The sequence below is a fragment of the Dipodomys ordii genome, unplaced genomic scaffold (assembly GCF_000151885.1).
Source record: "Dipodomys ordii isolate 6190 unplaced genomic scaffold, Dord_2.0 Scaffold39, whole genome shotgun sequence".
In the NCBI taxonomy this organism is placed as follows: Eukaryota; Metazoa; Chordata; class Mammalia; order Rodentia; family Heteromyidae; genus Dipodomys; species Dipodomys ordii.
Window position 1 is genome coordinate 504,449 of NW_012267255.1, and position 20,602 is coordinate 525,050.

Sequence of the window (20,602 nt, forward strand, 5' to 3'; positions counted from 1 at the left end):
GGCAATTAACAAATTAACAAAAGAAGTATATTCTAAGTAGGAAATTGTTCATTCTTTGCAACTTGCTCAAGGTCTTAGGACGTGAAGGAGGGAGGGCTCTCTGGAGGTTATTTGGGTGAGGCTGTACATTTTTTATGCTTAGGGAGCTTGTGTTTGTATAAAGAGACAGATATCAAGTAACAATAGCTAGTGCCTATTATCGAGCTACTCAGAAGGCTGAGATCTGAAGATCATAATTCGAAGCCATCGTGGGCAGGAAAGTCTGAGACCCTTATCTGCAAGTAACCCCCCAAAAGCTGGACATGGAGGTGTGGCTCAAGTGGTAAAGCACTGTCCTTAAGTGAAAAAGCTCAGGGACAGCACCCAGATTCTTGAGTTCAAGTGCCAGTATTGGCACAAAAAGAAAAAGAAAGAGAAAAAAAGAAAAGTCATTCTATTAGCAGCTATTGTTTACTGAACACTTGCTAGGGTAATTTAGTGTGATGGTGAAGAGTGAAGACTGATCCAAACTGCTTGGTTTGATTCTTTCCTCTGCTGCTTATTAGCTATGTGACCTTGTGTGTTACTTAACTCTGCCTCTTTACTAATCCATAAGGCACTGTGAAGATTAATGTATATATATGTATATATATATATATATATACATATAATAGTGTAGACACATACTATCACATAAATGTAAGCCATTGCTGCTTTGATTGATACTATGATGGCTTGATTTAATCCTTATGCTGTTCCAATGATGGTTTTTCCAGATAAGTAAACTGAGGTCTTGGCAGTTAAATAGGTCAAAGTCACTCAGGGTAGACTGGAAGTACAAAAGCACTGCAGCCATTGAGCTCTTTATGTTGTGTGTTACTACCTCTTCGGAAAGTAATTCAGACTGTGATACTATGACTGGTCCCGAGGCTTGTAGAGTGCTGGGGCAGGAGGAAGTAAGATTGGAATGGAATTTTCCCAGAGTGAGCTGGGGGACTGATGGCTTTTGACAGGTCTGGCCAGTGTCTTATTGTGAGAAGTAACAGGATGTCTGTGAAGGGATGATCTAGGGATGCTAGAACCATAAGAGATGTAGCCTTAGTATCTGGGGTGAAAGGCCTCCCTCACCCTGGGCTTGGCCTGCAAGTAGACACACTGATTTGGAAACAGAACTTTAGGGTAGGGTCCACTGTGGTGTGTGGATTGCATTTTCGGCCCTGTGAACCCTGGGAGGGAGAGAGAGATTTCCAAAACAGAAGCAAGACTGAATTTCTCAGAGTGATGTTAATGGGGTTTCAAGGATAGATCCAATTTTATGTCCCCCTCCCCTGAAGTACTAGGGATGGAACTCAGGGCCTGGAGCTTGTAAGATACATGCTTTACTACTTGAGCCATACCTCCAACCCCCTTTGTAGCTTGATTATTTTTCAGATAGGGCTTCTATTTTCATTCCTCCTATTCATGCTTTCCATGCTTCTGGGGATGACAGATATGCATTACTGTGTCTTACTGTTGTGCTTCCCCATAGCTTGGTAACAAGTTTATGCTGCTGGACCCAGCAATTGAGTGAAATGGGGTCTCTTGAACTTTGTATTCCTGGCAATCCAGGAAGCATGCTGCCCCTATCTCTGTCTCCCAAGTGGCTAGGATTACTAGCTTGAGTAACTGTGCCAGCTTCAACTTGACATTTCTTATATCCATAATTGTAGAGTTAAATTTAGAAGCTGCTCTGGAAATTTAAATGAGTGTTCAGATTGAAGCATGAATAGGCTGGACAAGGTGGGAAAGATTACAGGGGAAAATTGCACTTGAGCTTGGCCTTGGAGGATTCAAAGGAAATTATATACCTGGAAGGAAGGTTTCCTGAGGGAAGTGTTCAGTGAAGAGCCTAACTGCAGGAACTGTAGCAGCCAAGGCTGCAAAAGCAACTGAGGGCCACATTGGGAAGAGCTCTGAAAACTTGGTGGGGTCTGAGCCAGTTCTGAGAGACTAAGAGGACTTCTTTTGATAATGGAATTTTAAAAATGATGGGATGCAACAGAGGTTTGGGAATGAAGGCCAGAAGAATCATGTGACTCTACATGGCTAAGGAACAATCATGTTTGATATTATTCTAACAACTTGGGAGGAAATGACAAGGGCCAGGACTAAGAATGGGAATTCCAAGGAAAGGAAAGGGTCTGAGAAATTTTGGAAGGGTAAAACTAGGTTGGAGGTAGATGGATGATACTGAGTAAAGGGAAGAGGAGGGAGACTTCAGAAGCAAATGTCATTCCCAAGAGCTCTCCCCAGAAGCCTGGAAGGACAATAATACTGTCATTAGAGATGAGCAATTGGACTGTGACCCAGCTTTGGTAAAGTCAGCAAGAGAAGTTCACTTTTTAGATGCATTGTGTTCTATCTGACAGGGATACTCTTTTAAGTAGGTTTTAGTCAAGCTTTAAAGCATTTACAATGACAAATTTGGTGATGGCAGGTTGTGTTGCATAATCACCTTTTTGCATAGTAGGGTTTGTTCTGGCCTTGTATCTAGCTAGATAGTGGTTTGGTATTCCCACAAAGGTATGGTGGGAGGAGATGATTGAAGAAGTAATCATTTTTCCCCCCAGATAAATTAGAGAAATATTGAATGAAACTGATAGATGCATTATAAATATAAGACCAAAACATGGATGACTCTTCTAATGTAGTTTTTTTTTTTATTTTTATTTTTTATTTTTTGGTCCAGTCGTGGGGCCTGAACTCTGGGCCTGGCGCTGTCCCTCAGCTCTTCAGCTCAAGGCTAGCGCTCTACCACTGGAGCCACAGCGCCACTTCTGGCTTTTTTCTTTTTGCTTATGTGGTGCTAAGGAATCGAACCCAGGGACTCAGGCATGCAAGGCAAGCACTCTACCACTGAGCCACCTTCCCAGCCCTCTAATGTAGTTTTAAACTGGCATTGAAAATTACTATTGACCAGGCTCACATCTGTCATCCTGCTATTCAGGAAGCTGAGATTTGAGGATTACAATTTGAAGTCAGCCTAGGCAGGAAAGTCCTTGAGACTTTTATTTACAATTAACCACCAACAACCTTGAAAGTGGAGCTGTGACTCAATTGGTAAAGTGTTAATCGTGAGCAAAGAAGTTGAGGGACAGCCCTTAGGCCCCAAATTCAACAAAAAAAATTGTTACTAAATGTATTGATTTTGTAAAAATGAACTTATTATGATTTTTTAATACTAAGAGCTGTATGTTCCAAGATGTTGATCATGCCTAGTGATTGATATCTTAGAACTATAATCGTTTTGAGGAGCATTTGCAATTAGTAGTCATGAATAGAGTAGCCACTAGTTTTCAGCTGTTCTTCGATTTAGTAATTAGGACTAATGAAGGCTTAAATGATACTGAATACAAGTGGCTCATTAATGTGACTGAATAGTATAATTAACTTGCTAAAAACAACAATTATACCAATAAGTATTCTACTGGAGAGTACTTTTACAGTAGGAATTTTCATTTATAAGAAATTGCATCTAGGGCTGGGAAGGTGACTAAGTGGTAGAGCGCTTGCCTTGCATGCATGAGGCCCTGGGTTTGATTCCTCAGCACCACATAAGCAGAAAAAAAAGCTGGAAGTGGCGTTGTGGCTCAAGTGGTAGAGCACTAGCCTTGAGCAGAAGAGCTGAGGGACAGCGCCCAGGCCCAGAGTTCAGGCCCATGACCGCCCCCCCCCCAAAAAAAAAAGAAAAAGAGAAATTGCATCTAACAAATTATACTTAAAACTGTGGCCAGTGTGTAGTTTCAGAAAAGTTAAGCAGATAAGCAATTCTATTCATGTATTAGGTAAAAGTCAGATTATAAAACAATGTAGAGTACTATCCTTTTTTTTTTTTTTTGTAAAAGCTGTTTTTAAAGAAGAAAACAGTTTTCAGGGTGGGTAAATCAAAATTTTAAGTCATTATCTTTTTTGGTGGGAAATGAATGAAAGTTGTTTTCTCTTTTTGTTTTTCAAATTTCAGGTAAAAAAATGAAAGTATAATTTTCATAACAAAAACCAATTATTTTATAAAACAAGGCTAGAATTCCAGGAAATGGAAGAAACCTACTCATTTAACATAAGGTAGCTTTCATCTCTATGATTTTCCTCACTGAAAAATTTTCTTTAATGCTTATGTAAGGAGGTTCCATGTTAGAAATCTGGCAGAATATCATTATCTATGTGGCAGGATTTGCTTTTAAATTCTGGGAGGAAATACACACACACACACACACACACACACATAAAATAAGTATTAGAGGTGAACAATAATTTTTATGCCTTCAATTTTCATGACAAAAATTATATTGTAAAGTAAAAATAAAGTACTTTAGCTCTAATTCTTTTTAAGACTATTGATCCTATAGTTTCCTTTCCAACTAGAGTGTTGAAGTTTGTCATTATTTTTTGCACCACAATCACCTCTGGATGAAAGCTACGATTCTTCTCCCTAGACATGTACATTAACTTTTGTCTGACATCAGGGGTTTTTTAAGGACAGGGTTGCGTTTTTCTCATATGACACGATACTTAAAGAACAGACGTCAGGCGCTGTTATTCCATTTCTGATGCTCATTAGACACTGTTTGATCTCATCGAGGGAACAATTCAGAGCCAAGTTTGTGTGTCTTTTTCTTTTTCCTTTCTTTCTTTTTTTCCCTCCCAGTATTGGGGTTTGAACTCAGAGCTCACTGTTGCCAAGCATTCTTACTTGAACAACATCTCTACCCTGGTCTTTGCTGGTTATTTTGGAGATGGAGTTTTGTAGATTACTCAGCCTGGGTGGGGAGTGAGCCATGATCCTTTGGACCTTTGCCTCCTGAGTAACTAGCATTGCAGGATGAGGCACTGGTACCTGGACAGCTTTGTGTTTTTGTAGCTTCATTCACTCTTTTGCCCCAACAGTCAGTGAATTAACATCCTCATGCTGGCGGCATCAGGGGTTGTCTTCTTTTCCTTGCTTTTTATCTCCTCCAGAATCCTACTAGTTGTTCCACAGAAGTCTGAGACATGTTGGGGAGAGGAGGTATACATGGAAAATGAATGCAACACTTTAACTTCTGAGACACTAAGCTAGATCTTGTCAGCTATTCTGAGAAGCATATTTGTCTGTTGGGGGTGGCTTTAGGGAAGGTGGACATGAACTTTTTATGGACAGTGCTGGTGGTGCCTATCCAAGCACCAAAGTATCTTTTTGGATGGATTGCTTCACTGCTTGGATAGAATTCTGGATCTTGAAGGCATCTTTCAGTTAGAGACATCAGAAAATCTTTCCAAATTAACCTGGCAGAAAAGGGAATCTTCTAGTCAACAATCTATGGGTGGTGCTTATATTAGCAAAGGGCTCTGTAGATGCCACACAATGTAATCAGGACCTAGTTTCCAGTCCTTTCTCTGTGGTCAGATGCTTGATGCATCAGCTTGATCATTCTGATGCAGTCTGTGTGTGTGGGGGGGTAGGTGCCAGTTCTAGGGCATGGGTGGTATCCCTGAGCTTTTGTGCTCAGTACCAGTACTTTACTACTTTGAACCACTGCTCCATTTCCAGCTTCTTTTGGATAATTAATTAGAGATAAGAGTCTCATGAACTCTTTTGCCTTGATAGGCTTTGAACCTCCATCCTCAGATCTCAGCCTCCTGAGTAGCTAGGATCACAAGTGTGAGCCGCCAGTGCCTGGCTTCAGGTGCCATCTTAAGGTGAATCCACACTGTGGCCCACGGTGGTGGCCAGCAACTGCCAGGATATCTTTAGAGAAACTTTCTAACGGAAACCTGGAGATTCATTCTGACCTAATTGAATGTAGTCACATGCTCACTTTTTGAACAGTCACTTGTGATAATGAGGTTCATTTGCTTGGCCCATTCATACACCCCATCCCTGAAGCTGGAAGCAGTTTACTTCACCTGAACAATAATAATCATTAAATGACCAATGGCTACTGGAAATCTGTCAACTGATCTTACCAGTTAGCAAGTCTAAATTTTTAATAGAATGCAAACCCAAATAGTGGCTCCCAGGTAGACCTGTCTGTCTGCCTACCTTTCCATTCCAGCTCTGCCTACTTGCCAGATTTCTAATGGCCCTAATGGAGTTACTTTGCCTCTTTATGCCTTACATTATAACATTAGCATAATTAACCGTATTTATCTCCCATTAGTATCATGTATGTTTGGTACCGGAGCATATAAAGGACTTATACCTAGCTCAGTTAAAAAATTACATTTAAGTTGGCTTTTCCCAGATAATTTACATTATTATTCTTAGGAGAATCATTGTGTGTGTGTGTGTGTGTGTGTGTGTGTGTGTGTGTAATTTCTTTGAAATAAAATTTCATTAAAAGAATAACACTAGTATAAGAAACATCTGAACACCAGTGGCTGAGATTGGGAAGATCACACAGTTCATGAGACTAGTAGCTGGACACAGTGGTGCATACCTGCCATTCCAGCTACAAGGGAGTCTGGGATTGGGAGGATCAGGGTTCTAAGTCAGCCTGGACAATAAGTTTACAAGATTCCAATCTCAACTGAAAAACATTAGGTGTGGCAGTATGTACCTATCATCATAGCTATAGCAGGAATTGTAAATAGGAGGATTGCTGTACAGACTAGTTCTGGAAAAACCGTTTCAACAATAACCAGAGCAAAAAGGGTTGAAGGTGTGTGGCTCATGTGACTGTCTCTAGCATGAATCCCTGAGTTCAAATCCTAAGACTCAAAAAAGAAAAGAAAAAAGAAACAAACACCAGATCAATCTGTGGATCCTGTTAGTACCTTGTAGTAATGTCTGTTTCCAAAAGAGACATAAAAGTTGAATTTTTATAAGAAATCATCCAGATTTTAAAAAGTTGGCAACTAATTAAAACCCCAGAAAACACTGTACATCTACCAAGTATATGGATTCTATCCAACTGTGAGCTCCCTTTTTATAGTCCTGGCCTAAGGGAACTGTCCTTCAAGCCCCAATCCTTTGATCCAGTGCCATGAACACCAAGCTTCTCAGGCATCCAGTGGGAAGGGAATTGCAAGTGAATCATTCCCCGGAGGGCGAGCGAGCTGATGAACTGAGCTCACCCAGTTGGGAGGAACTCTGAAACTCTTCACTCCTTACTTCTGGAATCTTTGACCTTGCCAAACCCATGGCCTAGGACATCTTTTTTTTCCTTCTGAACCCTTTCCATTTCCTACTAAGTCTTGCTATCTTTCCCCTTGGGGGACAGGGACTCTACTTGGATATCAGTCTCAAACTCCCGAGGAGTCACCTAGACCTCTGGTACCTGTGTCTTAAGGGGTTAAGAGCATGGACTTTAGAATCACAGCACCTGAGTTGAAACCCCAGTTCTTCTGTCATCTTGAGGTCTAAGTTCTCATGTAGAAGGTAATGCCTGTTTGCTCCTTGGTTTAAGCACTCAAAGGGCTGGTGTGTGGAAGAGTGCTTTATTGCTGTGTAAAGTCACTTCTCTTTCTGATCACACGAATAAACGAAAGTGATGGTATCTTCCCCTTGTGAATTCACTAGTGTGGATTGATCTGTGAGATTCAGCTCATTTCTGGGAACCCTGAGGAAACGTTTCTGGACTGGGGACTGGGAATTCTGAGGTGGACACATGCCACAATGTTCTGCTGCGCTGCCAGCTGGCCACCCTTTCATGCTTGTCTTGGTGCTGTGAGACTTGAGATGGAAACTATAGAATTGTTGATTTTGGTGTGGCAGCTGGGTTCATCCTATGTAAGTGGTGAGGGAAGGGCTTGTTCTTTCCTATGACGGAGTGATGATAGGTCTGGTCACTTGTCATAAAACTCTTAATAGGGGACAAAGACTCTACAGAGTCCTGGGGTTTCACTCATTTTCTTATTCTTCAGTAGATCCCTCCTTTTTTCCCCCTTTAAATCATCCCAGCAGCAAGATGGTTATTGAAAGGTGTATTTCAGGAGGAGCTGACCTTCAACTTGTTCCCATAGGGGAATCTGAGTGGGACACTGGGGCAGAGGTAATCTGTTGTTGTTATTACATTCTAAATCAAAGGGAGGAAGCATATTGTTTCATATAAGAGAGGAATAAAGGGGAATAAATTAAAATAGAAAAGAGACTTTTTCCCTTAATATTTGAAGAAAGACTATTAAATATTTTTCAGAGTGGGAAGAAGCAAGGAAAAATGGATTTGTTAGGGAGGAAGTGGAAGAGCAGATTTCTGTCTCCCCAGGTTGAGTGGTTCTCAGTGTTGTCATCTTCATCCTTACTGTTATCATCGTTGTCGTTATCATCATCATTATCAATCATTGTTAATAGGAACAGCTGTTGTGCTGAGTACCTTCTCATACATTTAGTCCTCTGAGTACTTAAACAGTTCTGCACTCAGGCATTATTCTCATTTTACAGATGAGGACTTCACTCCTCAAGTTGTAAATGGAAGGACTTGGCTGTTAACTAAGGTGCTTTGTGGATAATGGTTTAGAGCTGGTGAAAATGCTAATTTCCTCACAGGGTGAGCCATTAGCTATTCCCCATCAGAAAGCAATTGAGGAACCAGGGGCTGGAAGCTCATATCTGCAACCCTAGCTACTCAGGAGGCTGAGATCTGAGGATTGTGGCCCAAAGCCAGCCCAGGCTGGAAAAACCTGAGACTCTGATCTCCAATTAATTACCCAAAATCTAGAAGTAGATCTGTGGCTCAAGTGGTAGAGTCCTAGCCTTGAGCAAAAAAAAAAGCTAAGAGACAGGGTCTAGTCTCTGAGTTCAAGCCCAGGATTGGTGCATACCCTCCTCCCACATATAAACACAAGAGAGAGAGAGAGAGAGAGAGAGAGAGAGAGAGAGAGAGAGCAGTTGAGAACATTTCTCCCAGGCACTATGAACTTCCATTTGAAAATCCATCATGAAGGAAGAGGTGATCAGACCTCAGTAGTAAAGTCTTTGCAAGATGTTTGAAAGGGCCAGATGATATACTTGTGGAAAAATCAGGAAAAGGGGTCTGTACTGTAAACCAAAGCTAATGACAGATATCAGAACAATTTCTATTTGACAGTTTCAAACTGAAAGGGATTAGTCTGTTTTCTTCCAATCATCAAAAATGCCTCTTATCTTTTTCTCTCCCCTTCCTGTTCTGACATTTCTATCTGATGGCAGTATGCACCTTACAATTATTCTAATATTTTCCCAGCATTTCATATGTCCTGAGAAGTCTGACCTTTAGCATTCCATTCTGTTTTCTGGCCCAAAGGGGCTATCTCTCCCTCTTTTTATTCATTTTCTCTTCCTCTTCTGTTTTCCTCTTCTGCTTTATGAAGCACTCAGGACAGGGCAATTCTATGCATGCTAGGCAAGTGATTTATCTGAGCTACATGCTCCCACCCCTGGGTCACTTCTCTTTCACTGAGCAACAGTTGGGTATAGCTGTGTCCATCTGGGCTTACCTGATCCAGATGAAATCATGTGCTCTGTTCCTGCTCTGTGCTCCAGACTAACGAGAGCCCTCAGCCTATGAAGAAATGAGTCTGCCCAGGTTCCCCTGGTGTCATTCTTTGCCTTTGAGACACTAGACCACATTGTATATATTCCACAGACTTCTGTCTGTGCTGCTTTCCCTAGGGCTCAGGCCTAGGGGTGGGACTGGAGGCACACACCTTACTAGCTTCTCCATTTCTCCATTTTCCTGGTTGAGCTTCAACATGTAGTAAGGGGGTTAGTCAGTTAAACTCTTTGATTTTGTTTTTATATTCATATTATTGAAAATGTAAAATAGGGAATTCAATTGATGAGTGAATGTTTTTTATTTAAATTTAAAAGAAATTAATCTTTTTACCATTCTTTTTTTTTGTTTTTGTTTTTTTTGGGTCCGGTCATGGGGCCTGAACTCTGGGTCTGGGCGCTGTCCCTCAGCTCTTCAGCTCAAGGCTAGCGCTCTACCACTTGAGCCACAGCGCCACTTCTGGCTTTTTTCTTTTTACTTATGTGGTGCTGAGGAATCGAACCCAGGGCTTTGAGCATGCAAGGCGAGCGCTCTACCACTGAGCCACCTTCCCAGCTCCTTTTACCATTCTTAATGTAAAAGGTTCAGAGAATAGACATTAGGATTTTATGTTTTCCTTAAACAGACTTAGTGCATATCTGTGAGCTTACTCTTTCCTTCCTTTCTTTCTTTCTTCCTTCCTTCCTTCCTTCCTTCCTTTCTTTCTTTCTTTCTTTCTTTCCCTCTCTCTCTTTTTCTTTCTTTCGTGTGTCAATATTGGAGCTTGAACTCATAGCCTGGGTACTGTCCCTAAGCTTTTTTACTTAAGGCTGGCACTCTACAACTTGTGCCACAGATCCACTTACAGCTTTTTGGTTAATTGGAGATAAGAGTCTCATGGACTTTCTTGCCTAGGATGGCTTCAAAACAGTGATCCTCACATCTCAGCCTTCTGAGTAGCTAGGATTACAAGTATGAATCACTAGCATGTACCTCAGTTCATGGACTTTTAAATTAAGTCACATGATTAAAGGGTATCACTGTCACAAGATTCGGGGACAAAGATGACAGGATCTCACAGTGGAATGGAGAGTTCTGGTGAGGTAGTGAATCAGCAGGCTGAAGTCTGGTCACCAGCATCTACATATGAACCACAGCCTCTCATAACAGCCTAGGAGCCGCCTCATGAAATGACAGTTCATATGAAATGACAGATTCAGGGCTTGGCCTAGGTTAGTCAGACACGCCTAGGCAGGCTATACCTTCAAATTAGGCCAGACTATTAACACTCAAAAATCTTCAAAACATTCCCCAAACAAGTAACCTGTCCCCCGCCCCTTCTCCCTGTGGGTGAACAGATCATCCTACTTGTTGAAACAAGTTGACCTATGTACTTGAATGATAGGATTATGGAGAATCCCGGGTTCTGTTTTCCTTAGAGGTAAAAAACTGCCTTTATGCAGGCAGATCCAAGCTAGTCCTTAAAATTAAACTTCTGCTTTGGTGCCATCAAGTGGTTAGTTTGGACATGCCTTTTTCAAGAAGAAGATCTTTGTCAAATACATAGTGATTAAAAGCCAGTGGAGATGAAGGCAGAAAGAATGTAGAGGACTTTCAGGGCAGTAAGTACTTTGTAAGACACAACACCACTGGTGGATATATGTCCTTATACATTTAGCCAAACCCACCGAATGTATAGTATTAAGAGTGAATTGTATCATTAAGTGTTAACTCTCAGTTATTAGTGTTACGACAGTATTGGTGCATCAATTGTAACAATCTCATTCCACCATGGTGGGGATGTTAATGATGGAGGTGATTGTGTTCAGGGTGTATGTGGGGAATTTGTGTGTGTGTGTGTGTGTGTGTGTGTGTGTGTGTGTGTGTGCCAGTCCTGGGACTTGAACTCAGGGCTTGGGTACTGTTCTTGAACATTTGTGCTCAAGGCTAGTGCTCCACATATGGCTTTTGGGGTGGTTGATTGGAGATGAGTCTCATGGACTTTTCTGCCCAGGCTGACTACAAACTACCATCATCAAATCTCAACCTACTGAACAACGTGGGGAATTTTTATGCTTTCTGTTCAATTTTGCTATGAACGTAAGACTTCTCTAAAATAGTTGATTCAAAACAATCTTCCAAGCTGGTTGCTGGTGGCTCAATACCTAGCTACTCAAGAAATCTAAGGATTTCAGTTCAAAGACAGTTCTAACAGGAAAATCTGAGAGATTCTTATCTCCAATTAACAAATTAATTTATAAACAATTAATTTGCTGGCTGCCGGTGGCTTACACCTGTAATCCTAGCCACTCAGGAGGATGAGATCTAAGGATCGCCGTTCAAAGCCAGCCTGGGCAGGAAAGTCCGTGAGACTCTTATTTCCAATTAACCACCAGAAAAGCAAAAGTGTGCTGTGGCTCAAGTGGTAGAGTGCTCACCTTGAGCTGAAGAGCTCAGGGACAGTGCCTATGCCCAGGGTTCAAGCCCCACGACTGACAAAAACCAAACCAAACCAATTAATTAAGCATAAGGAAAGGAGTAGCTCTTAGGACTTAGCTTTGCTAACTGGGGGGAATTCCTTCCTTGGAGCTGCTCCAGCCTTTTTCCTTTGGGACCTGCCTTTCTCAGCAGGTCACCTTTGAATTTGTCTAGTACTTCAAAGAGCTATAGCACTGGAGTGTGGAATAAAGCATACAGACTTTGAGATCACAAGGCCTCGTTTTGAAACTCAGCACTATTTCTTGCTGAGTTCAGTTCCTTTGTAAAATGGGATTGATAACAGGCCCATAGTTGGTATGAGGATCAAGTGGAATTTTTTTTTTTTTTGGTCAGTCATGGGGCTTGAACTCAGGGCCTGGGCACTGTTCCTGAGCTTTTTTGCTCAAGTCTAGCACTTTACCACTTTGAGCTAAAGCGCCACTTCCGATTTTCTGGTGCTTAATTATCTATAAGAGTCTTACAGATTTTCCTGCCTAGACTGGCTTTGAGCTGGCGCCTGGCTTAAATGGAATTTTGTACGCTTATAATGCATCAAGCTGAGAGTCCATATTCAAATATCAGTGCTCTGTCCCTCTCATCTGTCAAGGCACAATTCTTTCCCTTCTTTATGACCTGGATCAAGTCCAGCTGCGCTTTCTTTGCTGCTTTCTGGCCACATACCTCTTGTTACTCGGACAATAAAGCCACCCATTTACTTTGTTCTTCTTTTTAACTTCCCATCTCTACTGCCTGCACACGTTCCCTTTCCGTGTGTAGATACAACTCTCTCATGGAGAATCCCATATGAGAGTAATGGGCGGCAAGTTACCTTATTTTATTTAGGTAATTCTCTATGGAAGTGTAACTTGCACCACATCTCTGTAATGGTTGTTTCGTTATGAAAACTAAATTCGCTTTGACAATAGTTTACTGAATTCTTTCTGAATACACATACCTTTTAAAATTCCTTATATTTATAGAAATAGGGCCACGGTCCAAAGCTGGAAAGTCATCAGCAGAAAAAATTGGCAGTGCAAGGGGGACACTTCGTCTGAGATCAGGAGGCCCTGCCACCGTGGAAGAACTGGTATGTTTTCAGGATGATTCTTTATAAATATAAGGGAGAGTTCATTTGATTCTCATTCTGCTTGTCCAGAGGTAGATGTTCATAAGCCCTGGAAAGGAAGGTAAAACCACTCATTCTGATCAAAGCATATACTTGTCATTCATTGCCTACTTAATATCAAGATCAATGAAGACATTTGAGAAGGAAATACAGAAACTAAAGTACACAGGAAAAGACTGTCATCTATAGGAATTTTCTGTTATCTCCAGATGACTTTTTTTTTTTAGCATCTGTACAATTTGAACTGTCTCAAAATTTTAAACAAATGAAAAAAAGCTCTCCAAGAGCCACGGGAAAAAATCTCAGAATTAGATATCCATTAGGCGATTATGATTGATGCTTATATTCATGAAGCCAAACTCCTTAGGTAAAATATCTAGTAGTCATTATTGACTTTTTTTTTTTTGGGTCCAGTCGTGGGCCTGAACTCTGGGCCTGGGTGCTGTCCCTCAGCTCTTCAGCTCAAGGCTAGCACTCTACCACTTGAGCCACAGCGCCACTTCTGGCTTTTTTTTTCTGCTTATGTGGTGCTGAGGATCGAACCCAGGGCCTCATGCATGCAAGGCAAGTGCTCTACCACTGAGCCACCTTCCCAGCCCACTATTGCCTTTTTTTATTCATGCCACACCTGCCACCAGGAGTAAATCCCGGTGCATCCACCTCCACAGTTTACCAGAATCCAACTACGTGGTCTCTGTCTCTGGTTTAGGTATCTTTGTTTACCCTGGATATGGCAATGACCTGTCTCTTGATTTTTACATTTTTCCTCATCCTTCTATGCTTGGCACAGCATCCGGGATTCTCCTTCAGAGGCCCAAGTGGGAGGCATTACTTTTCTATTTCCCACCAGGGGCTTCCTGTGTCACTAAGGATAAAAACTAAGATCCTCAGACTGACCATTGTGACTCAGTTCCACATTTCTCATCTGACTTCATTTCCCACTACTTGCCTCTAGCTCTTCTGTGTCAGCCACCTGGGTCTCCTCAGTGTCCCCACATTCCAAGTGTCTCCCCGCCTCAGGGTCTTGCTATTGCTTTTGGTATTGCTTCTACCACTGTCTGAATTCTTAGCCCCGCTGCCTGCATGGCATATTCCCTTGTCTTTTCCAGGCTTTTGCCCCTGTATTACCTAAAAGACCTTTGTTGGGTAATCCTGAGCAGTTGCTATTGCTCTATCCTCTTCCACTTCCAAATCTTAATGTTCTTCAAGGCACTAAACACGACAGGACTCACCATAGCTTAATCTATTTAATTCCATCCATTGCCTTGCTCTTTTTGCTTGCAAGCCTTGTTCACATCACCATGTTGAATCCTGGTACCTGATGTGTTGAAGCAATTCATTTTTGTTTTTGGCTGAATTATTGAACAAAATAATGTATTTATTTTAGCTTGAGAAAACCAAGGGTTTCACTGACTATGTGTGAAGTTCAGTATTTGAGTAGAAAAATCCTAGAAGGAGAAGGGACAAATGGAGGCAGGAAGGGGGAAAAGCAGCAGTGGTGGAGTGGCAAAAGCAGGCAGAGAGTCTGGGAAGACAGTGGTGTGGAGGAAGTCATTTCCTCCTTAGGGAGGGTTAGGCAGACATCGGAGGCTAGGAGCTCCTTCGGGCAGAGCTCAGGCACAAGGGCCCTTCTAGTTTCTCTGTTTATCTACTGCATTTGGGATACCCATGTGTTTGAACAGGAGACAATGCATCTGGTGACCAGTTAAGAGGCTATTTACAGAGTGTTATCTCAGAGCTTGTGGAATGAGTTTCCAGGGCTCATTGCAGGCTGGTTTATTAGAGCAGACACTCAGGGAACCATGAGGCCATGGTTGTCCTTGGGAATATTTCAATCACCCCAAATGTTGGGTGTTATGGGGAATCCAGAGAAGATTTTGAGTCAGGTACCTTGGACCCAGAGTAATAAAATTTGGAGGCAAATGGACATTGAGATGTAGTAGAGCTACACACATTTTGAAAATGAGCTATGTTGTGGCATGGGGAAAACCACAGGGCAGCCATGTCTGGTTGGTGGGAACTTCACTCCTTCCACTACTACCTGGCACATTGCTGAAGGCCATTACCATTTCTTCAATGAACGAAAAAGCCCCAGGGGGAGAAAGGCGTGAATTAGGGAATGGAACAGTGGACAAGAGCCTGCATTGGGGAAAGGGGGTGGGAGAAAGCTAGCCCTGCTGTCTGCTGCAGGTGATAGGGGAAATTAAGCAGACTTCAAACAGTTTGCAGCTTGGTGCTGGTGGCTCACACTTGTTATCCTAGTGACTTGGGAGTCTGATATCTGAGGGTCGTGGTTCAAAGTCAGCCCAGCAGGAAAATCCATGAGAATCTGATCTCCAATTAACCAGCAAAAAAGCCAGAAATGGAGTGGTGGTACAAATGATAGAGTGCTTTGGATGAAAAAGCTAAGTGAGTGCTCAGGCCCTGAGTTCAAGTCCTAGCCCTGGCACATAAACCAAGCAAACAAAGAAAACAATAAAAGACTACGTGGGTGCACACACATACATACAATCCTCACCTCAACCTCCCGCCCCTGAATCTAAAACAAAACCAGTTTGCCTAGGAACATTGTCAGCAGGTTAATGACCAGGTCCCTTCAGGAGGAGCATCTTCTGAAAGTTGACATAGTTCATGTTTGTTAGCTCCTGCTATGGATGAGATGTTGGGATGGAAAAGGGCAGCGTAAGATCTTTGGGATAGTGTAAGAGTTACTCAAAGAGAAACAGAAAAAAGAAAATCCGTCCCTATTTGCATAGCCTGTTTAATTAAGTAGGTCAATTAAAATTAGCTCATAATTGAAGGGAAAGAAGCTAATTTGGTGCAAATATTAAGTTTGATACCAGCGATGTAACAATCTAGTTTCAAATATAGAAAGCTTTAAAGGATTTATAGGATTGGAAACAAATTATCTCTTATAATCTGACGCAAACTCAGGAAACTGAAAGATATTCCACTTGCATACTGTGTACTTTGTATTACTGCAAAGCCATGTAGTCCAGGTGCTGGTGATACAAAGATGAATAAAAACCTGAACAAAATGAATACCAACCAGGAAGCTGGAACATGTGTTATTGGGAACAGGGAAGATCGGGTCCAGGAGGAAGATAAATGGTGAGGGGAAGGGTAAGCAAATACTCAGTGTACATATGTGAATATAAAGCCAGGTAATGAGGGGATGAGTGGGGTTGGGAGGGATAGGGGACACTGATGCCACATTCATGTCATAAATCGACATACAGAATTGAAATCTCTTTGTGTAACTACTTAAAGATTAAAAAAAAAAAAGACCTGAAGTTAGGTAGTGGTGGCTCACGCCTGTAATCCTAGCTACTCAGAAGATTGAGATCTGAGGATTGCAGTTTGAAACCAGCCTGGGCAGAAAAGTCCCCATGAGACTCTCACCTCCAATAAACTACTCAAAAAAGCCAGAAGTGGCATGGTGGCTCAAGTAGTAGAGTGCTAGCCTTGAGCACAAAGAGGCTCAGAGACAGTATCCAGGCCCAGAGTTCAAGCCCCAGAACTGGCAAAAAAAAAAAGAAAAAAAAGAGAGGCATGAACAGAGGCCATTATGAGCCAATGGAATAAGGTTAATAGAATGAAGCACAAGATACAGAGTGCCATGGAGAGGAAGCTGATCCACAGCTGTCAGGGATCAGTGAGAGCTCCCTCTAGAAGAAGAGACTGAGTTCAGGATGATGAGGAAGAATGCTGTAGACATGAGACTTTGATGGGTAGGGGAGGCTTGGAGGCTGGCCATGAGACTGGATCAGAGGCCTGGAAATACCTAGTCAGAGGGTGATGGGGCTGATGGGAGAGTCTGGCGTTAGCACAGAAAAGGCCCTGTGGACAACTGGGGAACCACTGACAAACTGTGAGGGAAGCAGCTGGTCAGTTTTATGTTTTAGAAAAATCTTTGACCAAGCTAGATTTTGAGAGAGTTTTGGAAACTTCTGCACATAACCCAAGGTGAAGACTGGACCCAGGCCAACCGTGGATAGAGAAAAGTTGATACAGCCAGAGCTCTACAGAAGGCACAGGGTAAAATGGCTGTCACAACTTCCAATATGGCTGGCTGGATACTAAAGTTAACACCTAAGCTGCTTGGAATGGCCTGTTGCCTTTTATAGAAGAATTCAGGAAGTGGCGCTGTGGCTCAAGTGGTAGAGTGCTAGCCTTGAGCTGAAGAGCTGAAGAGCTGAGGCCCAGGCCCAGAGTTCAAGCCCCACTACCAACGAAGAAGAAGAAGAAGAGGAAGAGGAAGAAGAGGAAAAGGAAGAGGAAGAAGAAGAAGAAGAATTCATCATACACTGTAACTGTAGGAAAGAGTGCTATGTTGTATCTGTTTTTTAAGGCTTAGTTCTTGTAAATACAAAAGTAAAGAGACTGTTGATATAGCTCTCTGATAGGAGTCTTGCCTAATATATACTCTGTTACCATAGTAATACGTGTGTGGTTTATACAAATACATAGAATAAAATTAAATGAGCCAGGTACTGGCAGCTCACACTCGTAATCCTAGCCACTCAGGAGGCTGATATCTGAGGATGGCAAAGCCAGCCCAGGCAGGAAACTTCAAGAGACTCTCCTCCAGTTAACTACTGAAAAAGCTGAAGTGGAGGCTGTGACTCAAGTGGTAGAGCCACCCCCCACCCCATGTAAATGAAATTTATTCAGGATGGGTGTTTGTATGTACTTTACTATGGAGAGTCAGCAAGACTTTGGAGATTCTTACCTGCACAATAAAGACCAAAATCCATCTAGTGCCTCTCGTGGGCGCTTCCATCTATTTATGCCACATGAATCATTTATCAGACCCTTAAATAGACTGACCTCACTGTAGATTTTCCTATCTGTTATCTTCAACTTGAAGTGCCTCCTGCTTTTATCTGATACCCAATTGTCTTAGAAAATACAATTAATTCTGAAGTGATTTATTCTGAAGACTTTCCCAACTGTTTAGAAATATAGAATTTGTGCTTCTTTACATTCAAAACTGTCATGTCATTTTTGTTTACATTTCTCCATCTGGATAGTTAGCTACCTGAAACTATGTCCCTGATTTTTCTTTTTTGAATTCCTAACATTGAATGCTGACACTAAAAAGAAGTGTTTACTGTATTGTTTCATATTTTGTTACAAAAATATTCTAGATACATTTTCACTAAAATTTGCTTATGTATGTGAACTGGCTCCACATTAAAATTTTAAACTTTGTGTGGCAATCAAGAGATTTCATTATGAAATATGACATTGTATTTATTTCTTTTTCATTAAAGCCCTCTGAAACCAAAGCAAAGGCCATTGAAAAGGTTGATGATCTTCTTGAATTGTACATGGGAATTCGAGATTTTGATTTAGGTAAGTTTATCCTATTTTAAAAAGCCTTTTTATGTTGATAGAAATTATGCTATATCATATCTTGTGTAGCCAATTAACTTTTCAAGATTATGAGTACTTGTGGAATAATAAAAAGAATAATGAACATGAAGATTACTAAGGATTACAAGTGCATGTCTGTAATCTTATTTACTTGAGAGGTTAACAATGAGAAGATTGTTTTTTGAGGCCAGCCAAGGCAGAAAAGTTTGCAAGATTCATTCACAACTCACAGCTTGGTAAGGTGGCACTCATCTGTCATCCTGGCTTCATAGGAGCCTGAGATCAGAAGATCATCATTCCAAGCCAGTTTTCTACAGAAAAGTGTTGGAGATGCCATCTTAATGGGAAATAAGCTGGGAGCAGTGACCAGTCTTGCCATCCAGCTATGACAGGAAGCCTAACATAGATAACCTGGAGAGGTATCAAGACTCTATTTAAACAATAACCAGTGTAAAACAGGGCTGGAGGAATGACATAATGGTGAAGCTCCCTCCTAGCAAATAGGAAGCCCTGACTTCAGAATCTCAGTACTGAAGAAACAAAAGAGATAGTCTAAGAATAATGAAAAGATCTGGGCCTCACTAGTTGTGAGGCATTAGTGATAACTCTTAAAAGTTTTAGTTAGTTCTTGGTCTGGGAAGGTGGCTCAGTGGTAGAGTGCTTGCCTTGCATGCATGCATGAGACCCTGGGTTCGATTCCTCAGCACCACATAAACAAAAAGAAAAAAGCCGGAAGTGGCACTGTGGCTCAAGTGTAGAGCGCTAGCCTTGAGCTGAAGAGCTGAGGGACAGCGCCCAGGCCCAGAGTTCAGGCCCCACGACCGGACCCCCCCCGCCCCCCAAAAAAGTTTTAGTTAGTTCTTAATCTACACACTGTAAACAATCTCATGATCCTTTGCCTCCCAAATACTGGAAAATACAGGAGTGCATCACCATGCTTAGCTTGAGAATCAGTTTTCAAATATGTGAATTTAGAATAATCTTCAACTTTAGAGCCTGACAGTTACTTAAATATAAATAGAAGATAATGAAACATTTTTTCTTTTTTATTATTAAACATGCAGATATATAGGTTAAAGTGTTGGATAGTAGTGCTGATAATTATACATGATTTTAAGAAATAGTTCCTTTAAAATGAATTTTCTTTTACTCTTAGAAATGCAGGTCACGGGCTGGGAAGGTGGCTCAGTGGTAGAGTGCTTGTCTTGCATGCCTGAGGCCCTGGGTTCGATTCCTCAGCACCACATAAGCAAAAAAGAAAAAAGCTGGAAGTGGTGCTGTGGCTCAAGTGGTAGAGTGCTAGGCTTGAGCTGAAGAGCTGAGGGACAGTGCCCAGGCCCAGAGTTCAGGCCCCATGACCGGACCCCCCCACCCAAAAAAAATGCAGGTCACTAAACCTCCTCAAAAATCTTTGTAAATTAATTAGTAATCTTTCATGAGGTTAATTAATCATCTGTAGCAAATTCCCTCAAAAGTATTATAAAACCTTTTAAAGCTCTTTTAAAAAGCCAATGATATTGATGTCAATAGTGATGTAATGTAATACTCTCTTTTTTCAATTCCTTGATTGCAAAACAAACAAACCTGACAACAATAAAAGTCATCCATTGATGATAAGGCCAATGAAGTCTGGAATAGATTTTTGTTAAGAATTATCCACTAGGGGGGGATGGGAAGGTGGTTCAGTGGTAGAGCGCTTGCCTTGCATGCCTGAGGCCCTGGGTTCGATCCTCAGCACCACATAAGCAGAAAAAAAAAGCCAGAAGTGGCGCTGTGGCTCAAGTGGTAGAGTGCTAGCCTTGAGCTGAAGAGCTGAGGGACAGCGCCCAGGCCCAGAGTTCAGGCCCCACGACTGGACCCCCCCCAAAAAAAAAGAAGTATCCCCCAGGGCTGGGGATGTAGTTCAGTGGTGGAGCATCTGACTAGCATTTGCAAGGCCTGCCTTCAGCCCCTAAGACCATAAAAGAACCCCATCCCCATATCTTGCATTGGCTGAGCTTAAGCTGTTCAACTGATATGAGTTACAAACAAATCTTAGGGAATGCAAATATTGAGGACATTTTTTTTTTTTTTTTGGTCCAGTCGTGGGGCTTGAACTCTGGGCCTGGGCGCTGTCCCTCAGCTCCTCAGCTCAAGCCTAGCACTCTACCACTTGAGCCACAGCGCCACTTCT

General features: G+C 41.9%; 1 protein-coding gene across 1 annotated transcript in view; it reads left to right on the forward strand.

Annotated features, from left to right (window-relative positions):
- The window catches only part of Gipc2 (GIPC PDZ domain containing family, member 2), a 76,292-nt gene that overhangs the window by 50,855 nt on the left and 4,835 nt on the right, over positions 1-20,602 (forward strand). Inside the window, exons 4-5 of the mRNA XM_013018249.1 lie at positions 12,905-13,011; positions 18,327-18,408. Coding sequence (XP_012873703.1) covers positions 12,905-13,011; positions 18,327-18,408 — 189 coding nt within the window. The remainder of the gene's footprint in view (positions 1-12,904; positions 13,012-18,326; positions 18,409-20,602) is intronic.